The sequence below is a fragment of the Dromiciops gliroides genome, chromosome 2 (assembly GCF_019393635.1).
Source record: "Dromiciops gliroides isolate mDroGli1 chromosome 2, mDroGli1.pri, whole genome shotgun sequence".
NCBI classification, from domain to species: Eukaryota; Metazoa; Chordata; class Mammalia; order Microbiotheria; family Microbiotheriidae; genus Dromiciops; species Dromiciops gliroides.
The window spans coordinates 476,775,137-476,798,113 of NC_057862.1; the positions used below are offsets into that span (position 1 = coordinate 476,775,137).

At 40.0% G+C, this 22,977-nt stretch overlaps 1 protein-coding gene across 1 annotated transcript in view; it reads right to left on the reverse strand.

Annotated features, from left to right (window-relative positions):
- Positions 1-22,977, reverse strand: part of CAPN14 (calpain 14) — a 115,385-nt gene that overhangs the window by 28,990 nt on the left and 63,418 nt on the right. The window contains exons 21-24 of the mRNA XM_043980999.1: positions 15,640-15,727; positions 12,879-13,018; positions 5,211-5,359; positions 2,977-3,044 (exon numbers count right to left, since the gene is read on the reverse strand). Coding sequence (XP_043836934.1) covers positions 2,977-3,044; positions 5,211-5,359; positions 12,879-13,018; positions 15,640-15,727 — 445 coding nt within the window. The remainder of the gene's footprint in view (positions 1-2,976; positions 3,045-5,210; positions 5,360-12,878; positions 13,019-15,639; positions 15,728-22,977) is intronic.

Sequence of the window (22,977 nt, forward strand, 5' to 3'; positions counted from 1 at the left end):
TTTATCTTCACAGCATCTCTAATAACTGTCCCTTCCAGTCTATTCCCACTGACACCATTCAGGGCAGTCATCCCACCTGTCCAGACTGCCACAATAGCCTTCCTGCCTGTATGCCCCCTTCCCTTTGATGTTCAATTCCTGCTGCTTTCAGAGCAGTCTTTGTTATCCACAGATCTGCTCATGTTCTTATCTAAAAAAATCTTCAGTGACCCCCTGTTACCTACAAAGTCAATGTTAAATTCCTCCACAGGCCATTCTGGGCATCCTATCATTTGGCCTCTGTCCAGCCACAGCTCATATGAGTGCCCGCCCTGCCCTCGGAGCTGCAGCAAAAGTGGACTTCCTTTACTCAGCTACTTGAATACACATCTTGGTCTCCAGCCTACCTGCCTTTGCTCATATTATTTCCACACCTTGAAATGCCTCCCATCCCCTTCTTAGCTCCTTGAATTCCCACCTATTCTTTAAAGTCATCTTATTTTGGAGGGGGGTGGGGCAATGAGGGTTAAGTGACTTGCCCAGGGTCTCACAGCTAGTGTCAAGTGCCTGAGGCTGGTTTTGAACTCAGATCCTCCTGAATCCAGAGCCAGTGCTTTATCCACTGTGCCACCTAGCTGCCCGCTAAAGTCATTTTACATATGCTTATTTCCCTGAATTCCTGAACTTGTAACAACATTATCAATCAGTCAAAGATTTATTAAGAGCCTATTATGTGGAGGCACTGTGCTAAGCTGTGGAGACGCAAAAAGGGGCGAAAGATAGTCCCTGCCCTCAAGGATCTCAAAATCAAATGTTGCCTGGCTTCTCCCGACTTGGACCAGCACCCTTTGGACCATGCCTGGACTTCTATACCCTAGACCTCCAGATCCCAGGCTCTAGGGAAGCTAATCAACTCATCTTTGGATCTTCCACCCTAGGGCCCAGCTTCAGGTGAATGGAGATTGAGTGAATGCAAAGTAGCCCCATTAGGCAATAGTATCTACTAGTTGGTCTTCAGACTTCAAATCATGTTTCACTTTTCCATCAGGTCTAGCCATCCAGTCAGGAAGTCTGGCCATGTGCCTAGCTGTTTCCCTCCCTCCCCCCACCGCTATTTTCCACCTCTTTGCTTTAGGCACAATAATCAAAATGATGGCATCATTGCTTCTGAGAAGATGATGTCCATCACTTGCCCTTATGCATCAACTTACTATCCCTAGGATGCCGTAGAACAAAACTCCCTTCTCTGATCACCCATCTTCTATACCAGGGCTTCTTAAACTTTTCCTACTCGTGACCCCTTTTTGCCTGAGAAATTTTTATGCAATCCCAAGTATATAAAACAGGTATACATAACCTTTGTTACCATTTTCCACAACCCCCACATTCAGTTATGCGACCCCATATGGGTTCACAATCACCAGTTTAAAGAAACTTTGTTGTATATATTGTCTTACCTCAACAGAATGTAAATTCCTTGAGGACAGAGACTGTCTCCATTTCTGTATTTATATCCCTGCCACAGAAAAGGACTTAATAAACATTTTCAAATTCATTCATCCAACCTTTTCCTTTAGAGATCATGTGGAGTTTGTATGATGTTAATAATACTAGACAGAAAGACATACAGACAGATGGATAGATACTACTAGATAATGCAGTGTAAAGAGAACTGGTGGAATCAGGAAGACCTGAGTACAAATCTGACCTCAGACACTGATTTGTGACCCTGGAAAAGTCACTTAAACTTCTTTTTGACTCAGTTTACTCATCTATAAAATGGGAATAATTATAGCACTTACTTTCCAGTGTTGTGGTGAGGATTAAATGAAATATTTGTAAAGTTCTTGATAGACCTTAAAGTGCTAAGTAAATGCTACTGCTATCTTTAAGGTTTATACAAAGACCATTTAAACTTCTCAACAATTCTGGTGAGATATATGTTATTATAATATATTTTTTTTATTTTACAGATGGTGAAACTCAGGATCAGTAATGTCCAATGACTTGCTAAGAGTCACAAAGGTAATAAGTTTATGAGATTCAAACCCAGGTTTTTGTGATTCTAGAACTCTATGATGGCACAATGCAATATTAGACATTATAGCCTTCTATACTGTTATTTTCTTTGAGGTCAGGGACTGTGTTTTACAGCAGTGCTCTATACAAAAAAGACACAATTTTTTTCTTGTTATGTTATGTTTGTTGTAATATGGTGTAGCTGAATCACAGGTATGAGAATCATTCTTCAAGTATTCGCCTAACTTTAAATATATTTATTTTAACCTTCTTTTCTTTTTAAATTTTTAGTTCCAAATTCTCTCCCTCCCTTCCACCCCTCCCATAGTCAAGGAGAAGGCAAGCAATATATCAATTATACACATGAAATCATGCAAAATAGATTTCTGTATTTGTCATATTGCAAAAAAAAGCAATTAAAATAAAGTGAGAAAATTATGCTTCACTTTGCACTCAGAGTTCAGCAGTTTCCTCTCTGATTGTGGATAGCATTTTTTTTATCATGAATCCTTTGGAATTGTCTTGGATCATTGTATTGATCACAGTAGCTAAGTCTCTCACAGTTGATCATCATGACAACATTCAAGGAGTACTTAAGTACCTACTATGTGCCACGGACAGTGCTAAGCATTGGGGATACAAAGAACGATAGGGAGAATTCATAGTCTAATAAGAGAGGTGAGAATATACTTAAATATAAGCATCATAAATACAAAGTGAATACATGGGCATAGCTTGGAGATATTGCAGGTTTGGGTCCTGGTCATCACAATAAAGCGAATATTATAATAACGTGAGTCACATGAATTTTTTGGTTTCCCAGTGCATATAAAAGTTATCTTTACACTAAACTGTAGTCTACTAAGTATGCAATAGTATTGCATCTAAAAGCAAGCAAGTATTTTATTGCTTAAAAATGCTAACCAGCATCTGAATCTTCAGCAAGCCATAATCTATTTTGCTGGTGGAGGGTCTTACCTCTATGTTGATGGCTTCTGACTCATCAGGATGGGAGCTGCTGAAGGTTGGGTTGTCTGTGGCAATTTCTTAAAATAAGACAACAATGAAGTTTGCGCCATCAATTGACTCTTCCTTTCACTTGAACACTTAGAGAGGCCATTGTAGGTCTATTAATTGGCCTAATTTCAATATTGTTGTATCTTAGGGAATAGGGAGGCTGTAGGAAAGGAAGAGAGACTGGAATGGCAGGTCAGTGGAGTAGTCAGAACACACACAACATTTATAAATTAAGTCTGTCATCTCTATGGGTGAGGTTCATGGTGGCCCAAAACAATTACAATAATAACATCAAAGATCACTGATGGGGAGCAGCTAGGTGATGTGCAGTGGATAAAGCATGGGCCCTGGATTCAGGAGGACCTGAGTTCAAATCTAGCCTCAGACACTTGACACCTACTAGCTGTGTGACCTTGGGCAAGTCACTTAACTCATTGCCCTGCAAAAAAAGAAAGAAAAAACAAAGATCACCAATGATAGATCACCATAACAGATATAATAACAATGAAAAAGTTTGAAATATTGTGAGAATTACTGAAATGTAACACAGAGACACAATGTGAGCACATGTCGGAAAAATGGTGACAATAGAGAGAGACACTCCACTCAGGGTTGCCACAAACCTTCAATTTATAAAAACACAATATCTGCAAAGCTCAATAAAGTACAATTCAATCAACTGAGGTCTGCCTATAAATATAAATAGATACCAAGTCAATACCAGGTAATTTGAGAGGCAAAGCACCAGCAGTTTGAGAGTATCAGGAAAAGCTTCGTGAAGAAAATAGTGCTTGTACTGCATCAGAGAGGAAAAGGAGGGATTCTATGCGGTGAGGAGGGAGTGTATTCCAGGCATGAGGGACAGCAAGTGCAGGGGCACAGTGGCTGGAGATAGAGAAACATGTAAGGAACAGAAAGAAGTCCAGAGGATACCTAGGACATCTGAGGCACCAAAATAGTATGCGAGTGGTTCTTCTGAGAGCGATGTGATTATCCAACATGTTGAAGCAACAAGGGTCAAAGGAGATAAAAAAAAAAAAACATAGAGCAGGTTGAATGTTTGCAAAGCACTTTAGATGGATGGGATAAGCATTTGTTAAGCACTATACTTCAGGCAGTGTTAAGCACTTCACAAAAATTATCTAATTTGATTCTCACAATAACTTTGTGAGATAGGTGATGTTATTATCCCCATTTTACAGACAAGAAAACTGAAACTGAGAGAATTTCAGTTGGGCCTGCCTACAGTCAAATAACTAAGAAGTGCCTGAGGCAAGATTTGAACTCAGGTCTTTTTGATTCTAGGTGGAATGTTCTACCCATTACATCTTGCGTCTAATATATGTCAAGCTCTCCACAAACTTTAAAGCATTGTAAGTATGAGCTCTTATTACTTATTACTATAATTATTACTATAACAAAATAGTTTACAAACCTTAAAACACTATGTTAATGTCACCTATTATTACTACTGTGGTTTATAAAACTTTCATGGGGGGCAGCTAGGTGGCGCAGTGGATAGATCACCGGCCCTGAATTCAGGAGGACCTGAGTTAAAATCCAGCCTCAGACACTTGACACTTGACACTTACTAGCTGTGTGACCCTGGGCAAGTCACTTAACCCCCCTTGCCCCACAAAAAAACTAAACAACAACAAAACACTTCCATTGGGATTAAGGCAGACTTCCTAGTTTAGTTAAATGTGCCTGCTTGGCACATAGTTGGTGCTTAATAATTGCTTGTTGTCCTATTTAACTGGACCTCAAAGCCTTAGTTCACAGGGCCAGATTCAGGACACACCTCTTGGTTACATTCCCAGGACCATTGACAAAGCCCAGAACAAGAAAGTACACACAGGAAGGAAAATGATTGGGACTTTTTTTTTTTCCCCAATAGTCAGCTGGTGAGTTGTGTGTGGCCCACAACACTACCGGTGTGCCAGAACCAGATTAAAATATAACTGGGAAATACTTAACAAATGAATTAAAATACAATATAACATAGATCATATCCCATTTGAAAACCACTGCCTTGTCAAATTCAAATAGAAATGGGGCCGCTAATTCATACATAAGAATCTTTTGCAGGAGCATATTGATTTAGTTTTAAAATGTAATGTGATCTATATTGTGCTGTAGTTTTATTCATAGGTTAAATATTTCCCAATTATATTTTAATCTGGTTCAGGCTGCACCCAAGAGTGCTGCAGTCTGGGACCGCTGGCCAGGGGTTTGCCCTCCTTCCCCCCGAAACTCCCCTCCCAGCTCCAGAGTATTGCAGCCACACTGATACTCCGCAGCACAGATCTCATTTTTCTCTTTTCTCTTGTCACACTTGATTATCCTGCATCCACAGAATTCTGATGACCAGACTGAAAACAACAAAGCTTGTTCCATTGCTCCTTGTTGCTGATGGACCTTGCTGGCTCATCACAAGCCTGGGATTCATGGGAATACTAAAGTTCCTCTGACATGGCCTTTTGTCTGCTGCTCTTACTCAGGACTTGCTAACATGCTGTTGATTAGGGCAAGCAAAATTATGGGGCAAAGTCCTCTCTTGGGATGACATCTGAATTGGGGTCCCAGTTTGTTATTGTTGTTGTTGTTTGTCCTTCATCCTCAAAGAAGACCAATGACATCAGAAAGGTGATGTCTTAACTTACAAGTGAATTGGATTTAAGTGAGGGAGGGCTGTGCAGTCACCAGTCTCACTCTCTTCTCCTGAGCCATCTGGGTCCAGTGGCAAGATACATAATCAGGAAGACAGGGAAAGACCTTACAAGGAATATAAATTTCTTCAAGTAGAGCTCTGCATTGATAAAGCCATTGGGATTCAAGTGGAGTTATTTGCCTGAAACCCAAACCACTCTGGCTCTCACTGATTGGTCAATAATGGGGTCCTGCTAAACATAATGCAAAAGATCAGCCCAGGTTCTGAGCCTCTTAATCTGAGTAGTAGAGATGGTTGCAGAAACTGAGATTTAAGCTTGGGAAATGAGTACCAAATCATAAGACCAAGTATAGGAAGTGTTGAGAAGCATATGTATGACTTAAGCTATATCCCCAAAGCTATGGCAAACACCTTTAGGATGTTTGCATGTGTGTATTTCTCATTCCCTCTCTTTGTTGCTGGTTCAGTATGGCCAGACATCAGTCTGCTCTGTCCCCTTTGACTCAGGTGTATAGATAAGGTCACTGACTCAGATACAACATCTACTTCCGCAGGTATATTAAAGCCAAAACAAGACCTTGTTTATGTCTCACTGCTGCTCTGCTCTGAGCCTCAGATACTCTAATGCCTACATGGTATAGTTAAAAGAGTGCTAGACTGAGAGTCAAGAAGATGAAGGTTCAGATCTGCCCTCTGACACTCATTTGCTGTGTGATTTTGGTCAAGTTGCCAAGCCTCAGTTCCCTCATCTGTAAAATGGGCACAATCATATTGCCAGTACCCACCTCATAGGAATTGCGGCAATGCTCAAATGAGATAATGACTGCAAAGTTCTTTATAATCCTTAAAGTGACATGTAAATGTTAGTGATCATTATGATTCTGTCATTCTTCCATTGTCAATTCAATATAGTAGAGATTCATTAAATCTCTCTGTACCTATACAGCGCTAGGTGCTAGGGGACATAGGAAGATTAAATAAGGCACAGAGAAGCATAGTGCTGAAGAAGAGTACTGAATTTGGAGTCAGGGGATCCAGGTTCAAAATTCCATCATAGGATTGAGTGATGAGAAGATGAGAGCAGATAATCTCTGAAGTCCCTTTCTCTTCTAAATCTATGATCCTACGATCTTCACCAATCCTGAGTTTACAGTCAAGTCAAGAGGGTTGATGTACCCAGATACAAGACACACTCGGGGCACACACACACACACACACACACACACACACAAATAGCTGAAATGTCCAATCAAAGTGCTAAGTGCCTAAGAGAGTTTTCAAACTAAAGGTATTGACAGAATTGACTTGCCCAGCTCTGAGAGCACCTCAGAACTCATTCTCTCTTAGAATAGGACAAGAACAACTGAACTAGCAAATGAAAACAATCCCATTCTTTCCAGTATAATTGCACCATCCCCCTTCCCAAGTCCTCTGGAGATGGGTGTCCATTTATGGTTTGGTCAAAGGAAGTAGGTCTTGCTGGTAGCCGGTCTTCAATGAAGCCATCAGGAGTCATTAGAGGAAAATTGCTACCTAGAATGAACAGGAGCCAAGACAGGCGCAGATGAGGAAAAAAAGAGAGGACCGGCTTCCTCTGTGCTGGGATGGAACAGCAAACATGTTCCAACTGGAGGTGATTATTGCTTTGGAGGTGAAATATTTCACAGGAATATTTTCAGAGGGAGATGCATTCCGAGGAAACCATTCCAAATATTTTTTTATCTCTTTGCACATAACGAGCAAGGTAGGAGCATGTGGGTAATTGATGCATATGCATGAGAGCATAATCAAGAACTAGAAGACCTGGAAGATTTTCAGGCTCCGTGGCAATTACCGACTATGAAAAAAATGCCTTTCCTTGGGGTGTTGAGCTATTATTCAAGCATCTCTCCTCATTATAGTAACTGGTGCTTACACATGCTGTATAGTAATGGGAAAAACAGGGATTGAGCTTTCACAAAATAATCATAATAATATTTTCTATTTGCATAGCACTTTCCACTTCCAAAGTGCTTTCAACATATTATCTGTACCTTCCTCCCTCCAAAACTGACTCTCATAATATTGCTATTAGCAAGGGAGGAACAACGAAAGGGATATGAAAGAAGATGAGGATACCAGTGAAGATAAAAATGAGCAACATGTCTTTATTTGAATTAAAATAAATACAGAAGATCCTCATAAATATTTTATCATAATCATTTTGTGTAATTGTTTTTCACTGTCTATCGCAGGCCTTCCTCAATCAAGGCTTTCATTGGTTCAGCATCCACTCAAAATCACAGCTCTTGAGCCCCTACTGACATTTATTTTACTTAGCAATCCAGAAGACACATTAATTTCAAGTAAAAGGTTTTTAATTAAACAAGGAAAATTCACTCCTATGCACACGGGAGTACACTTTACTGCAAATGTTCAGACCACCAGGGGGAGAAGGAACACATAATAGCATGTATAGAGCACGTGTAGCTGGGGAAAACTCATGACTAGAATACCATACAAGGGAGAGGACACATGAATAAGGAACAACAGATGGAATCAAGTAATTAATGCCAGTAGAATTATGTCCCTGCTGGAGCCCATTTCTATCTCTTATGTTGCAGTTTCTTTCCCCCTAGAGCTATGTACTATCATGTCATTGCTGAATGGGTGATGTCATTGAGATGCTCTCTTCCATCACTGAAACTCTTAGGGTCCCCTGGTGTCACCCATTAGCATCTCTACTGAGCTATACTTTGGGCCTTTACTGATACCATCTGTTGCTTCTCTGCTAAATTTCAGCTGCTGTGTGGCCTTTATTCAATCGGAGATCCATGAGTTACCTCTATTAATGATTCAAATCCCCTACTAGCCAGTCAGATAAATACTTAATCTCTATCTTTTCTTTCTTTCTTTCTTTCTTTCTTTCTTTCTTTCTTTCTTTCTTTCTTTCTTTCTTTCTTTCTTTCTTTCTTTCTTTCTTTCTTTCTTTCTTTCTTTCTTTCTTTCTTTCTTTTTTATTATCCTCGTTCAACTGGCACTCCTTGCATCCCATACACTCTGAGTTAGGGTGAGAAAATCCATTTCATTCTTTTCCACTCTCATCATGCCCTTGGTCCATCCAAATAATTCTGGGATTCTTCCCTAGTAAGGCTGAAGGTGGCTTAGTGGGGCTAGTAACTTATCTTGCTTTCTCATTAGCAACAAAACCATAGCTCCCTGTATAAGTATGTTGTTCAGTAATTTTTCACTTGTGTCTGACTCTTTTTGGCAAATATACTGGAATGGTTTGCGATCTCCTTATCCAGATCTTTTTTTTTTTTTTTTTTTTTTTACAGAGGAGGAAGCAAACAAGCAGGGTTAAGTGAGTTGCCCAGGGTCACACAACTAGTAAGTGTCTGAAACCAGATTTGAACTCAGGAAGAGGAATCTTCTGACTCCAGGCCCAGCATTCTATTACACTATGCCACCTAGCTGCTCTTTTTCAAGGAGATCCCATTTAAGGGTGCAGTCTATCCTTTGGGGTGACATATTTAGCCCAATGCAGTACCTCTTTAGCTCCTCACGACATTTTTGTGAATTAGGTAAGACAAGTATTATTTACCTCCATTTTGTAGATGAGGACTTTAAGGTTCATGAGGGGTAAACACTTCTTTTAGATCTTGCTTTGCTGTAAGAAATGATGACAGGATGAATACAGAAAAGCATCATAAGTTATAAGTGAACTGATACAAACTGAAATAAATTGAAACAAGGAAAGCAATATGCACAAAATAAAAATAATGTAAATGGAATGAATAATAATAAAATAACTTAATGCTGCTCAATTACGATAACCTAGATTAACCCTAAAGAAGAGATTTGAGAAGGTAACCCCTTCCCTTCTTCATAGACATGGGGAATTGTGGATGTTCAAAACTGCAGATAATATCAAACTTTTAAAAAATGTTGATTGATTTTACTAAACTTCTTTTCTTTTTCTTTTCATTATTTTAAAAATGAATTATGGCTCTCAGATAAGGGGAAATATATCCTTTGGAAAGTGTGTATGATGCAAAAACAAAAGACAGCAATAAAAACTTGTTTTTAAGATGACCTGTTCATGATCCCCCAGACATAGTGTTATAGATAAGACTAGAGCCAATGCCCCCTTCAAGTTTCATGATCCAGGTATTTCTACAGCTTTAGGGATTACAGGCTAGAAGCATTAAAGCAGAAACTATGAAGTCTCTTTGGGCAACTAACTTTTATTAAGAGAAAAAAAGGTGGGGTCTACAGTGTGCCCAGTATGGTCTGAGACTCGAGATACAGAATTTACAGTTATTTATAGATCTTTTTATTCATGTATGGTGCAACAATGTCCTCTAGAAGCCGATTCATGCAAGATTGCATGTTTCAGGTCACTATATCTTTTTTCTTTTCAATTAGAACAATAGTTATCCCTTTCACATCTTGACTTTCTCCATCTCTGTTTCAATATAGCGCTGTCCAGCATAAGAAATTAAATAGGAATTTGGGGGAGTTTTTCAGAAGGAATAGATAACATGCAAAGGCCAACAGACAACATGGAGCCTAAGACCAAATACTTAACCCACATTTTATAATAAGGTACTGTAAACACCCCATAAAAGAAAAAAATTTTTAAATCATATTTCTCTTTTGGTACAGAGGGCCAAAAAAATTTTAAAAGATTTTCCAGATCTCAGAGGTGTCATGCCCCTAACTCCTGCTATGTGTAAGGTATAACTATAGTTCTCAAAGTGTGATCCAGGGGACCCCTACAAATCCACAAGATCCTTTCAGGAGGTCCACATGGTAAAAACAATTTTCCAAAAAAAATTAAGATGTTTTTATTTCTAATATGGTAAATATTGAGGGAGAGATGAGAGATATATAGATAGTTGGATAGATCAATACACAGGAGAGAGAGAGAGAGACAGAGAGACAGAGAGAAAGAGAGACAGAGAGAGAAAGAGAGACAGAGACAGAGAGTGGGGAGTAAACAAAAGCTCTTTAGGGCATCCTCAATAATTTTTAAGAATGTAAATAAACAAAAGCAAATTTTTGTTTTGTTTGAGTAAAATACCTTCTTTGAACTCATCCTGAATATCTCTGATTATTCAAGAGCTCTTTCAGGTCTTGGGGAATTATTGAATTGCTTCTTCTTGCAAGGCATTCAAAACTTGATGCAGCTCCAAAAGTACTGAATCTACTCTTAACCTCTCTGGACCTCAGTTTCCACATCAGTAAGATAAGACCTGCTTCACCTACTTAATAGGGTGATTGTTTGGTTCAAATAAAGTAAAAAAAAAAAAAGACTATAACACACAGAAAAAGCAATTAAAGGTGATATCAAAATGTAAACACAGCTCTTCCCACATCCAATCCATCCTACACACACTACTGCCAGATTAATTTTCCTAAACACTGCCTCCATTATGTTATTTTCTTGCTCAAGAACTCATATAATAAAAATTATGAATTCTTGCAGATGGTAATCATGCACTGTCCCACCATACCAAATCTTCACTCCTCTTGGCTAAATATTCTGTTATTTCAACCAATTCTGATTTTTAGATCTTTCACTATCTTGTGTGGTCTCCTTTGTATACTTTCTTATCTATGTCCTTCCTAATGTGATCTGGCATGCCTGGCATCTATCCCTACGCAGTGTAACCCTTTGCACAGAATAAGCCTCTCTCTCTCTCTCTCTCTTTCTCTCTCTCTCACTCTCTCTCTCTCTCTCTCTCTCTCTTTCTCTCTCTCTCTCTCTTTCTCTCTCTCTCTCTTTCTCTCTCTCATTCTCCCTCCCTCTCTCTTTCCCCTTTCCCTTCTCTTTTCTATCACTCTCTCTCTCTTCTTTCATTCTTCCTCTACTCCTCCACTCTCCCTCTCTCTTTCTCCTCTCCCTTCTCCTTTCTCTACTTTTCTTCTCTCTGTTTCCTCTCTCCCTCCCTCCATCCTATCCCTCCCCTCTTATTTGGCATCTCGACTCTCCTCCTATTACCTGAGCACCTGCCTCTCTATAACTGAAACTCTGGGGGTAAGGGAACTGATTACCCATCAGTAAATAAATGTTGTAATTATGGAACATTATTCTCAACAGACCAACAGATGAAAGTTGATTTGCATAATAGCCAGTACTATGCGTGGAAATGTCTGTGATTTGTCTACCAAGGCAGATGAAGACCCTAAAGTTAATTTGTATATGCCTAGCATTGATTAACCAGAGAGTTGATTCTTTCTCCATATATGAGCTCAAATTGAGCAAAGCTAGCTTTCAGATTCATCTGTCTCATGGCACTAAACTAAGTAACAGGGAGAGAAGGGGCAAGCCAAAGCCTGGTGAGCTCAGTGTTGAATTCAATTCAATTCACCTAACATTTGTTAAGTACCAAGGGTATCCAGACACTGTGCTAGGTGATAGAGAAATGAGATAATCTCTGCAGTTGAGGAGCTTACATTCTACTAAAGGTATATAGCATGTATGAAGCTAAGTAAACACAAGATAGAAGGCACTAACAGCAAGAGGAAATAGGAAAAGCTTCTTTTATGCAGTAGTCGAGCTGAGCCTTGAAAGTGTATTGGGAACTGGCCAATCCTTAGAAATATGTGCATAGTATTCAGATGATGTAATAGGCACATGGATTTGGAACACTTGCAGACATTTTGTTACTAGTGCTAGTCTGCTAATCATATAGGGAATAGGCGCCTCTCTGATTTGCCAACCCTGGAATGCATGCAAAAAGCATTAATCTACCATAGCCAGTCCTCTTGGTTTAACTTTTTCTGTCTGGAGGAAGGACCAAATTTTGGAGCCTATTGAAATAGACTTCCTATCTGATTTAATAGGTGGTACAGTGGATAGAGTACTGGCCCTGTAGTCAAGAGGACCTGAGTTCACCTCAGACACTTACTAGTTATGTGACCCTGGTCAAGTCACTTAACCCCAATTGCCTTAAACATCCAGGGCCATCTCCAGTCATCCTGACATCTATCTATCTATCTATCTATCTATCTATCTATCTATCTATCTATCTATCTATCTATCTATCTATCTATCCATCTATTTATCTATACATACATACATACATACATACAATACTGTGGTAAAATATTGTGGTGAAGATTAATATTCCCATTTTTAGCTAACTCATTTGGGAGGGGCCACAACTGGCCCACCCCAAGGTTATGAAGGCAGCTTTTGAAAGACCTTCCCTTTTGGGTCAGGGAATATTGAACACTCCCGGAAGGGAGGCGGGCTATTTCTGGTACAGGAGCTCGCTCTCGGTCTTTTCGGTCCTGGCCCTTGTGGTGGCGCATGTTGGTTCTACGTCTGGTGGGCTGTTCAGGCTTGGGTGAGTTAATGACAGAAAATCCTAAATTCCTTTGAACTAGCTTAATTGGAAATAATTCTGGGGTTGCATAGGTTAAGTTTAGAGTTAATAATATTCATCTGTATTTCTATTTTCCTATTTCCTTATCTTTGATTTTTATTAGTTTCACCTTTGTTGTTTCATTAATTCCCAAGTAATAAAATCTGATCCTTTTGTGAACTAAAGCTTAGAGGTTCCTTTCTTATTGGCCTGTGAGAAATATCTAAAAAGGACAGTTCAGAGGGGAGGTTAAACCTAAAAGTGTCCCTCATATTTCCAGGACCCCAATATTAAGGCAAGTCACCCAAATAACGCTCTGTATATCAAATTTTGGGCCTCACAATATGCAAATACATATATACATCTTGCCACTGGACCCAGATGGCTCTGGAGGAGAGAGTGAAGTTGGAGACTTTGTACAGCCCCCCCCCCCACTTAAATCCAATTCGGTATCAGTCAGGGTGATGTCATGATCCTCTTCAAGAATGAAGGACCAAACAACAATAATACTTCATCTAGTAGTTTTCAAACACCCTTCAAACTTAGTCTAAAGTATTTTTCTCATTTGTTTGATTAAGACATGTTCTTAATTTGTGAAGGTATCTGCGCTAAAATGCAGTGGAGTGGTCTCAACCTCATCCTTCCAAAAGGATCTAGGGGCTCCTAAAAGCAGAGGTGGGGAAAATGTAAAAACAAAAACAAAAAACTTAACAAAACAAAACAAAAAAACCCAACAAAACAAAACAAAAAATCACTGATGATTTCTTGATTCCAAAACCTGAAATGTAAATTGTAGGGTTATTGCTCATGTTTACCAACCCCTCTTCCCTGAGATTCCATTTACTAAGCATCTAGCATAGTGTATCTGTGCTCTGAAGCCAACACCTTTGATGGCTTCTAGCTCAAATCATATTTGGGAGAGGTGGAGCAGGTTACAACTGACAATAAGAAGATGACCAAGATGGAGAGTGTCTGCAGGAAGGTTTCTAAGATGGTTCAAGGTCCTTGAATCTATGTCATATAAGGCAACTTTGAGGGAACTAAGGATATTTAGATTGGAGAATAGGAGAATTAGGGGAGACAGCTATTTTCAAATATTTGAAATATTTGAGGGTCTGTTTAATAAAAGAGGGACTTTTATGTTTGGTTCTGGAAAATGGAGTCAGGAGCAATAAGTGGAATTTACAAAGAGGTAAATTTGGGCCACCTTCTACATGAAGAATTTCTAGATGCCCCTCTCCGACAAGCAGCTAGTGACCTCCCTTCCCAGAACTACATTGTGTAATGAAGGTTGAAACCCACAAAGCACATGCTTGTTACAAAGTAATTCCTTAATAAATGTTTTTATATTCATTCATTCATTCCATATGGTGGAAAGGAGGAGCTTCAAGTAGAAGGTGACTCTTGAGCTAAACTTTGAACCTTAGGCAAATTTTCCCTGTTGTACATTAATACACTGGTTTTCTGGTGTACCCCACTCTCATTTGAGTTTCTCTAAATCATTCAATCAGTCAGCAAGTTTCTTAGACACTAGGAATACAAGTACAGAGAATGAAACAAGTCTATTCATAATGAGCTTAACGGGAAGTCAACAAGTACATCTAAACACATATACAAAATAAATATAAAGTGAATACAGACAAATACAGACAAAATGGTTAAATATGAAGAAGTTTGGGAGAGGGGGCATTAGCAGTTGGGAAAATCCGGAAAAGCTCAATGCAGAATATGGAGTTTGAGCTCCTCCTTAAATGAAAAGAGGGACTCTGTGAGGCAGAGATAAAGAGGAAGTGCATTCCAGGTATGGAAGATGGCCAGTGCAAAAGCAATGAGAAGCAAGATGGAGTGTTACATGTGAGGCATAGAGAGAAGGTCAATTTGGCTGGATCACAGAATGCAAGAGGAAGAGTAATGTCAAATGAGGCTGAAAAAATTGGTGAGTGCCAGGTTATAGAGGGTTTTTAAAGCTAAACAGAAGAGTTTATGTCTTATACTAAAGGCAATTAGAAACCTCAGGAGTTGGTTAAGTAGGAAGTCACAAGGTCAGATCTGCAGTTAAGGAAAATTGCTTTGGCAGCAGTGTCTAGGATGAACTAGAGTGAAGGAAGACCTGAGACAGAAAGACATTACGAGGTTTTTGCAATAATCTATGCGATCATTTCGATGGGGCCTGAACTAAGGTATCTGTGTGAATTGTTTGTCTTTTGTTGTAGAAGAGGACCACTGACATCACAGAGTGATGTCTTCACTGGTGCTTGTATTGGATTTAAGTGAGGAAGGGTTGCTAAAGTCATCAACTTCACTCTCTCTTTCAGAGTCATCAAAATCCAGTAGCAGGACAAAAATCAAGACATCTGGGGATGGTCCAGAATGCAGTGGATGATCTTGGTGTCTTTGATGTTTGACCAATCTCTAAGCACTTGACAATGCCTGTTTCAGTTGCCTTCATGGCTGTTGAAACAAATTGTTCAAATTCACACATTCCACCGGGGGAAGTGTTTACATGTTTGGGGTAGACATCCCCCTAACTCACCAACGGGTTTGAGGCTTATCGGTTACCCTCAACCTGGTTTAGCCTGTCCACTGAGACAGTTTTACCAGAGTATGGCCTCTGCGCATGTTACAGCTTCTTGGAGCCACAGGTGAGAGCTGAGCGATAGGAGACACAAAAGCTGGGTGAGCAGTCCTGAAAAGGGCTCAGCAAGTTCTCACACCAGAGATGCGAGTCCTCTCTAACTAAATGAAAAACTCTTTGGGTCTCAGCCTAAAAGCATCATGTACTTTCCCCACCACCACCCCCACATACCCATTCATTCATACTATAACTTTATCATAATTGTTGGCTAATGTATTTAAGCAATTTTTCAACCTCCAACCTTGGGTAACTCCCACCATCTGCCTCCTTCAATCATAAATGCTGATCAGAGCTAGGGAAAATTGTGAAATACTGTTGACTGAGTACACTACAAACTTATGTTGCATAGTCTTAACTGGGCCCTTATTTCATCCAGGTAATCATTTTACCTCTCCCCAATTAATTTGCTATCCCAGCACCACGAGGGCTATTCCAAACCTCTTCATACTCTTCAAGCCTCCCAAGGCTTTTCCTCCCCTTTATGCTCTTAGCTGAGAATATTCCCTCATATTTCACTTAAAACTTGAAACTATTTACTGAGAGCTCCCTTGTCTGTCCTCTTCCTCATGTCACATCATTCAGATGCTATCCCCCACCACTTTCTTTTTCACCCCCTCTCATATGAAGAAATGGCTCTTCTCGCCAAAGCAAACCCCTTGATGTGCACAATTGATCCCATTCCATGACATCTTCTCCACAATACTATATCTTTTATCACCCCCACTCACTAATTTTCGATCTCTCCCCTTTTACTGGTTCCTTTACTGCTGCTTGCAAACATGCCCATGTCTCCCCCATCTTCAAAGAAATCCTCACTTTATTGGTCTATCCTTGTTAGCTATCTTCCTATATTTCTTCTCCCTTTCGTGGCTAGACTCCTTGAGAAGGTTATCTACCACAGATGACTCCACTTCATCCCTTCTCACTCTCTTCATAACTGTACCATTTGGCTTCTAACCTCATCATTCTACCACAACTGCTCTCTCCAAAATTACCAGTGATCTCTTAATTGCCAAATCCAATGGCCTTTATTCAATCCTCATACTTCTTGACTTCTCCCTTATCTTTGAAACTTTCTTTTCTCTAGGTTTTCATGACATTGCTCTCTTGTGGTTCTCCTCCTACCTTTCTGATCACCCCTTCTATCTCTTTTCATGGATCTTTGAGGTAGTTCCCACTAACTATGGGTATCTCCCAAGGCTCTACATCACATCACTTGGTGATCTTATCAGTTCCCATGGATTTGATTATCATCTCTATGAATATGACTCTCACCCTGCCTAAACTGTTGCAGTAGCTTTAAAATTGGTCTCCTTGTCTCAAATCTTTCTCTACTTCAAAATGTCCTTCACTCAGATACCTAAGTGATCTTCCTAAGTCAGAGGTCTGATTATGACACTAAGAACTCCATCACCCCCCACCACTCATCATAGCAATGGTTAATAAATGCTTGTTGAAGGGGACAGCTAGGTGGCACAGTGGATAAAGCACCGGCCCTGGATTCAGGAAGACCTGAGTTCAAATCCGACCTCAGACACTTGACACTTACTAGCTGTGTGACCTTGGGCAAATCATTTAACCCCCATTGCCGCGCAAAAAAAAAAAAAATGCTTGTTGAGTCAGCAACCTCATGTTAAGGAAACTTCGAATCAAATGGAATCTGAATAATTCCCCAAAGCAGCTCCCAGTCTTAGAGAGTTTCATATATCTCCTTCTACGAGTAAGTAAAATATGCCCAGAAACTTGGAATGTGTGTGTGTAAAAACAAATATAATAATAACTTCCCCAAAATTAGAGCCTCACAAAACTGACATGGGCTAAAGTTGGTAGATTTCCCCTCATTGGACATTTTTTAAGCAGAAAAGCTATATGACTACTTTCTTAGAGATGGTTTGTTTTCTCATCGGTTAAAGTAGAATCTCCATTGTCTCATCTATTAAAGGGGATCATAATATTTGTACTAGTGACTTCATAGGAGTGTTGAGAGGAAAGTCCTTTGTAAATGGGCTCTAAAGTACAAGGTTATTATGATTATTATGACAGGGGTGGCCTGACCACCTCTTTTGTATGTGGAGTACGGCCACAGACTTCTTTGCATTCATCCCAGGCTTGAAAGATTTCCTCTGAAAAATGCTTCCAAACTAGCTGCCAAATCAAAAACATTGCTTCCAATTCCTCCTTGAACCTTGTGTACATTCAGAAGATTCTTCTGTTCATTGTTCAAGTTTCTATGGTTACAAAACGGCATTTTAAAAGCCCCTATCTTGGGGGCTGAAGATCTGATTCTGTCAACACCATGAAGGGAACACCCCTGTCAGACACGGCTGAATGGCCTACTTGCTACTTGGGCTTCCTTTTGTGCCTGTATCATCACAAAAGATGGATGAAGCAAAATCATCATTTTTTGCTAAATAAGTAGAAATCAAGATGAATTCAAAACCCTGAAATTGATTGTCAAGGTATCCCCTCTTCTTTTTTCTTCACTTGCATAATCACAGAGTTGTCTTTTAAGTTAAAATAAAAGGTCTAGGCCACCAATTAATAGTAATAATGATAATGTCAGAAAACAACTATAACAACAACTTCCCCCAAATTAGAGCCTCACAAAAGTGGAAAGGGCTGCCTTGGAAGTTGGTAGCTAGGGGAAAGCATTGGATATGTTTAAGCAGAGAGGCTAAATGAGTACTGTCTTAGAGATGAGATTCCTTTGAGGCATGGTTTGTTCTAGATGACCGCTGAAATCCCTTCTAATTCTAAAATTCTGTACTTCTGTGATATTATAATTCATTTTTAAAGTTTGGCACTTTTTAATAATAATTTTGCGAGGTAGGTAATACAGGTATTATGTATTAATAAGTGTTTAAGTGTCAGATGTTAATATCAAAGGAGAATAGACTGGGACTTTAGAGGCCATCTAGTCATGTCTATATCCTAATTTTACAGATGAAGAAACTGAGGCTCAGGCACATTAATTGTCTTGCCCAAGGTCGCACAAGTGCCTATGTCCATTTTACAGATGAAGGAAGTGAGGCTCAGAGAATTTAAGTGACTTTTTGATGCTGACCTCTCTATTTCAATGGATCTATGAACTCATCAAGGTGGGTAGTCTTTTTAGTGATACCTGTCTCAACCTATCCATAACTCCTGTTTGACACTGAATGGATATCAATGCAATATCTCCATTTTGGAGAGGGTCTCATGTCAGCCATTCTCCTCCTTCTCCCTCTCTTCCTCTTTCTCTTCCTCCTCCTACTTTTCTTCTTCTCCTTCTTGCTCTTCTTTTCCTTCTTCCCCTTCTCCTTCTCCTTCTCCCTCTCCTTCTCCTCCTCTTCCTCCTCCTTTTCCTTCTTCTCCTCCTTCTCCTTCTCTTCCTCCTCCTTTCCATCCCATTTCTCTTCCATTCTTCTTCCCTTTACTCTTCTTTTTCTCCTTCCCCTTCTTAATATTCTTTCCCTTCTGTTTCTCTTTCCCTCCTTTTATAAACAACATCCCTTCCTACACAGAATGAAGGTAGGAGACAGCATGGCATGCACAGGGAAGAACTCACAGGTAAGAAGACCTGGATGTCCTATGTCCTTCCCTGCTGTGCTATAGGGACACCAACATTGATGAGATTGCAGATTGATATAAATAATAAAGTATAATAGTGTGCACCAATCAATTGCCAATTATGCAATGTGACCATTTCTAGAAAATGTTCTACCCATCTTCCAATGCAGTCAGCTGATGAAATGATAACCTTGAAAAAGGGAAGCCCATTAGGAAGGGAGTGATAGAAGGGAAAAAAGAGCCTGATAGGACCCCTAATTATGAAAGAACAAACTCATGGACAACATTTAGAATTGAGATAAGCAGTCACCCTGGTCCTGCTGTCTCTGTTCTAGGTGCTTCAAAAAGGGCTTAGTCTCCAGTTCTATTCCCTGGAATCCATCTAATTCTTTCATGAAACACAAGTTTCCACTGCAAACGAAAGGCTAAGCTTGTCTAATCTTGTGCTTCTTGCAGTTTCCTGCAAAAGGATCCACAACAACATCTCCAACCTACTCAACATTTATTGAGCATTTAGGCCAGATAGACACTCAAAGGCTGGAGCAACTTGAAGTTGAGTCTGTAGCTGAAGAGACCAGCCACAGCAAGACTTAGCCCTAAGCTGTTGTTGTTGTTGTTGTTGTTTGTCCTTTGTTCTTTTTTTGCAGGGGAATGGCGGTTAAGTGACTCACCCAGGGTCACACACCTAGGAAGTGTTAAGTGTCTGAGCCCGGATTTGAACTCATGTCCTTCTGAATCCAGAGCCAGTGCTTTACCCACTGCACCCCTAGCTTCTCCCTGTCCTTTGTTCTTGAAGAAGACCATGACAGATGTCATGACTTGCAATAATTTGGATTTAAGTGAGGAAGGGCTGTACAGGGTTACCAACCTCCTCTAGAGCCATCTGGGTCCAGTGGCAAGATATATATCAGGATGACTGGAAACTGCCCAGGATGTTTTTGAGGCAATTGGGGTTAAATGACTTGCCCAGGGTCACAAAGCTAGTGTCAAGTCTGTGAGGCCAGATTTGAACTCATATCCTCCTGATTCAAGGACCTGTACTCTATGCACCATACCACCTAGTTGTCCTAGCCCTAAGTGCATCCCTATATAAAATACAGTCAAATGGATGGGATCTCATTGATTTGAAGTTATCTCTAATGATGCAGATTTCAACCTATAAATGTTTACTCACCTTAGGGAGCTCTTATTCATGTGTTCTCCTAAGTCTTGCACAACCTATACCATATCCATATTGATGAAATGCACTAATCAGTTCCATATATGATAAAATAAAGAAGTTTGTTTATGTGTAAGTGTGAGAGTAAGACACAAGAAACAATTTAGGTGCCTATCAATTGGAGAATGTCTAAAAAACTGAAGCATTTGAAGCTCATGGAATATCTCTGTACCATACAGAAAAATTAATATGAGAAATTCAGAGAAACATGGGAAGATATGTATGAGTTGAAGCAAAGAACTAAGCAGAACCAGTAACGTAACATATACAAAGACCACAAAATGAAAATAAAAAGAACACTAAAAGGAAGCAAAATGCTACATGAATATAATGATCAACCTTGAACTCAAGCAAAGATGAAGAAATGCTTGGTACATCTAATAGTCAAAGGACCTGCATTCAAATCCTGATTTGCCTTCTTATTAGCTGTGTGACTTCGGACAAAGCATTTAATTTCCCTGGGTTTCAGTTCCCTCAGTTGTAAAACAAGGGGTTGGATTAGATGACCTTGGAGGTACTATAGGTATGAAATATATGTCAGAAATAATTAATGCATTTGTTGTTTTTGCTTAGTTTTTGCCCCCTCTGTTAAAAGGGAATAATGATTGGTAGAGGGAGGGAAGAGTATGCTGGGGAATGATTGTGTTGTAGGTCAGTAAAACTAAAATAAGAAAATAAAAATAAGAAAGACAGTATAGAAGAAATTTAAAACATATACAATTCATTTATCAGTACCCAGAGTAAAAAACCAGAAAGGAATTTACCAACTCAGTTAATATATACAGTAGGGAGAAACCAACCTAGTTACACTAAGGGAACAAACCAATTAACTAATTTCTGTTCTAGAGAGGGCACCAAATGTAATTCGAGGACTGCTATATGGCCCCTAGGCCTCTCTCTGGTCAATTTCTTCAAAGAAGCAGATGATGGGAAGAATGCATGAATTGGTGGTTATTGGCAGCCAAGGGTTCAGGGGAACATATAGCTGCTGGTTCTGTCAGCAGTAAACTGGGCTGGAGCCATTCACACTGCCAGCATTGCCCATGTAACAAATCAATCCCGACATCTGTGATGAATTGAACGTCAAGCTTGGTGAATCTTCCTTTCAGGGGAAACTTGATGCGAGGCACAAGAGGGAGTTGCAACAAAAGCAATAATCATTTTGATCATTTCATTTGGCCCAAGGATTCTTGCTGGGAAGAGAGCATTTTGTTCTGAAGGATCCCAAATGACTAGTTTAAAAGCAGATTGGAGGCTGGAGCGCTAATGTGGCTCAAATTCACCCCTAATGAAAAGCAACATGGGTTCTCTGAGACCCAAAGGCAAAGGGTGCACTAGAGTGGAAGAGGAACCAAGGACAGAAAGGATTGGATGACTGACTGAATCTTTTCCCTGAACCAATAAGGTAGCATCAGGTGACAATCTTCTCCACCATAGGCCATTGTGCTATTGGAATGGAATTTTAGAGTTGGGGAAAAAGAACAAAACAAAAACAAACAAAAAAACCTAGATCACTTCCATCTGCATTTATCAATTAATAAAAACAAAAACAGGGGGCAGCTAGGTGGTGCGGTGGATAGAGCACTGGCCTTGGATTCAGGAGGACCTGAGTTCAAATACGGCTTTAGACACTTAACACTTGCAAGCTGTGTGACCCTGGGCTAGTCACTTAACCCCAATTGCCACACCAAAAAACAAACAAACAAAAAAACAGAAACTGAGGTTCTCTTGGTTAAGTAGTTTTCAAAGATACTGCTTTTTAGTGGCAGGGAGGAAACTACACCTCAAGTCTTTGAAGAAATTTGACATGTTTAGCCTGGAGAAGACTGGGGCGCAGGGGAGGGAGGCAGGGAGAAGGGAGGGAAGTTGGGACATGATAAATATCTTCTAGATTTGAAGAGCTGACATGTCAGGGAAGTATTTAATTGTTCAATATGACCCAGGAGAGCAGAACCAGGAGGAATGCAAAGAAGTTGCAAAGAAGCTTAAAGTGAAGGGGAAACCCCCCAAACTTCCAAACAGAGCTGTCCAAAAGTGAAAGGGGCAGCCTCAAGACATGGTAAGTTCTTCTTCTTTAGAAATCTTCAAGCAAGGGCAGCTAGGTGGCTCAGTGGATAGAGCACTGGCCCTGGAGTCAGGAGGACCTGAGTTCAAATCCGACCTCACACACCTAACACTTACTAGCTGTGTGACCCTGGGTAAGTCACTTAACCCCAATTGCCTCACCCAAAAAAAAAAAAAAAAAAGAAGTCTTCAAGCAGAAGATGGGCATTCATTTGTCAACTATGTCATAGTGGAGATTCCTATAGGTTGGAGTTCAGTCGCTGCTGAGGCCCCTTCACCTCTCAAATTCTGGGGCTCTGGGACTCTTCAGTCCCAATTCCTGAATAGTCCTTTGTTTCCCTCTATAGCACAATTGTCTCCCTCAGAGTGAGATTGCCTTTTGCTTGACTTCCTGTTGAGGAAATCGGGTGAAACCGTGGCTAGAGATGGTAGAGGTGAGAATTTAGAAGTGAAGGGCAAGCATGCCAGT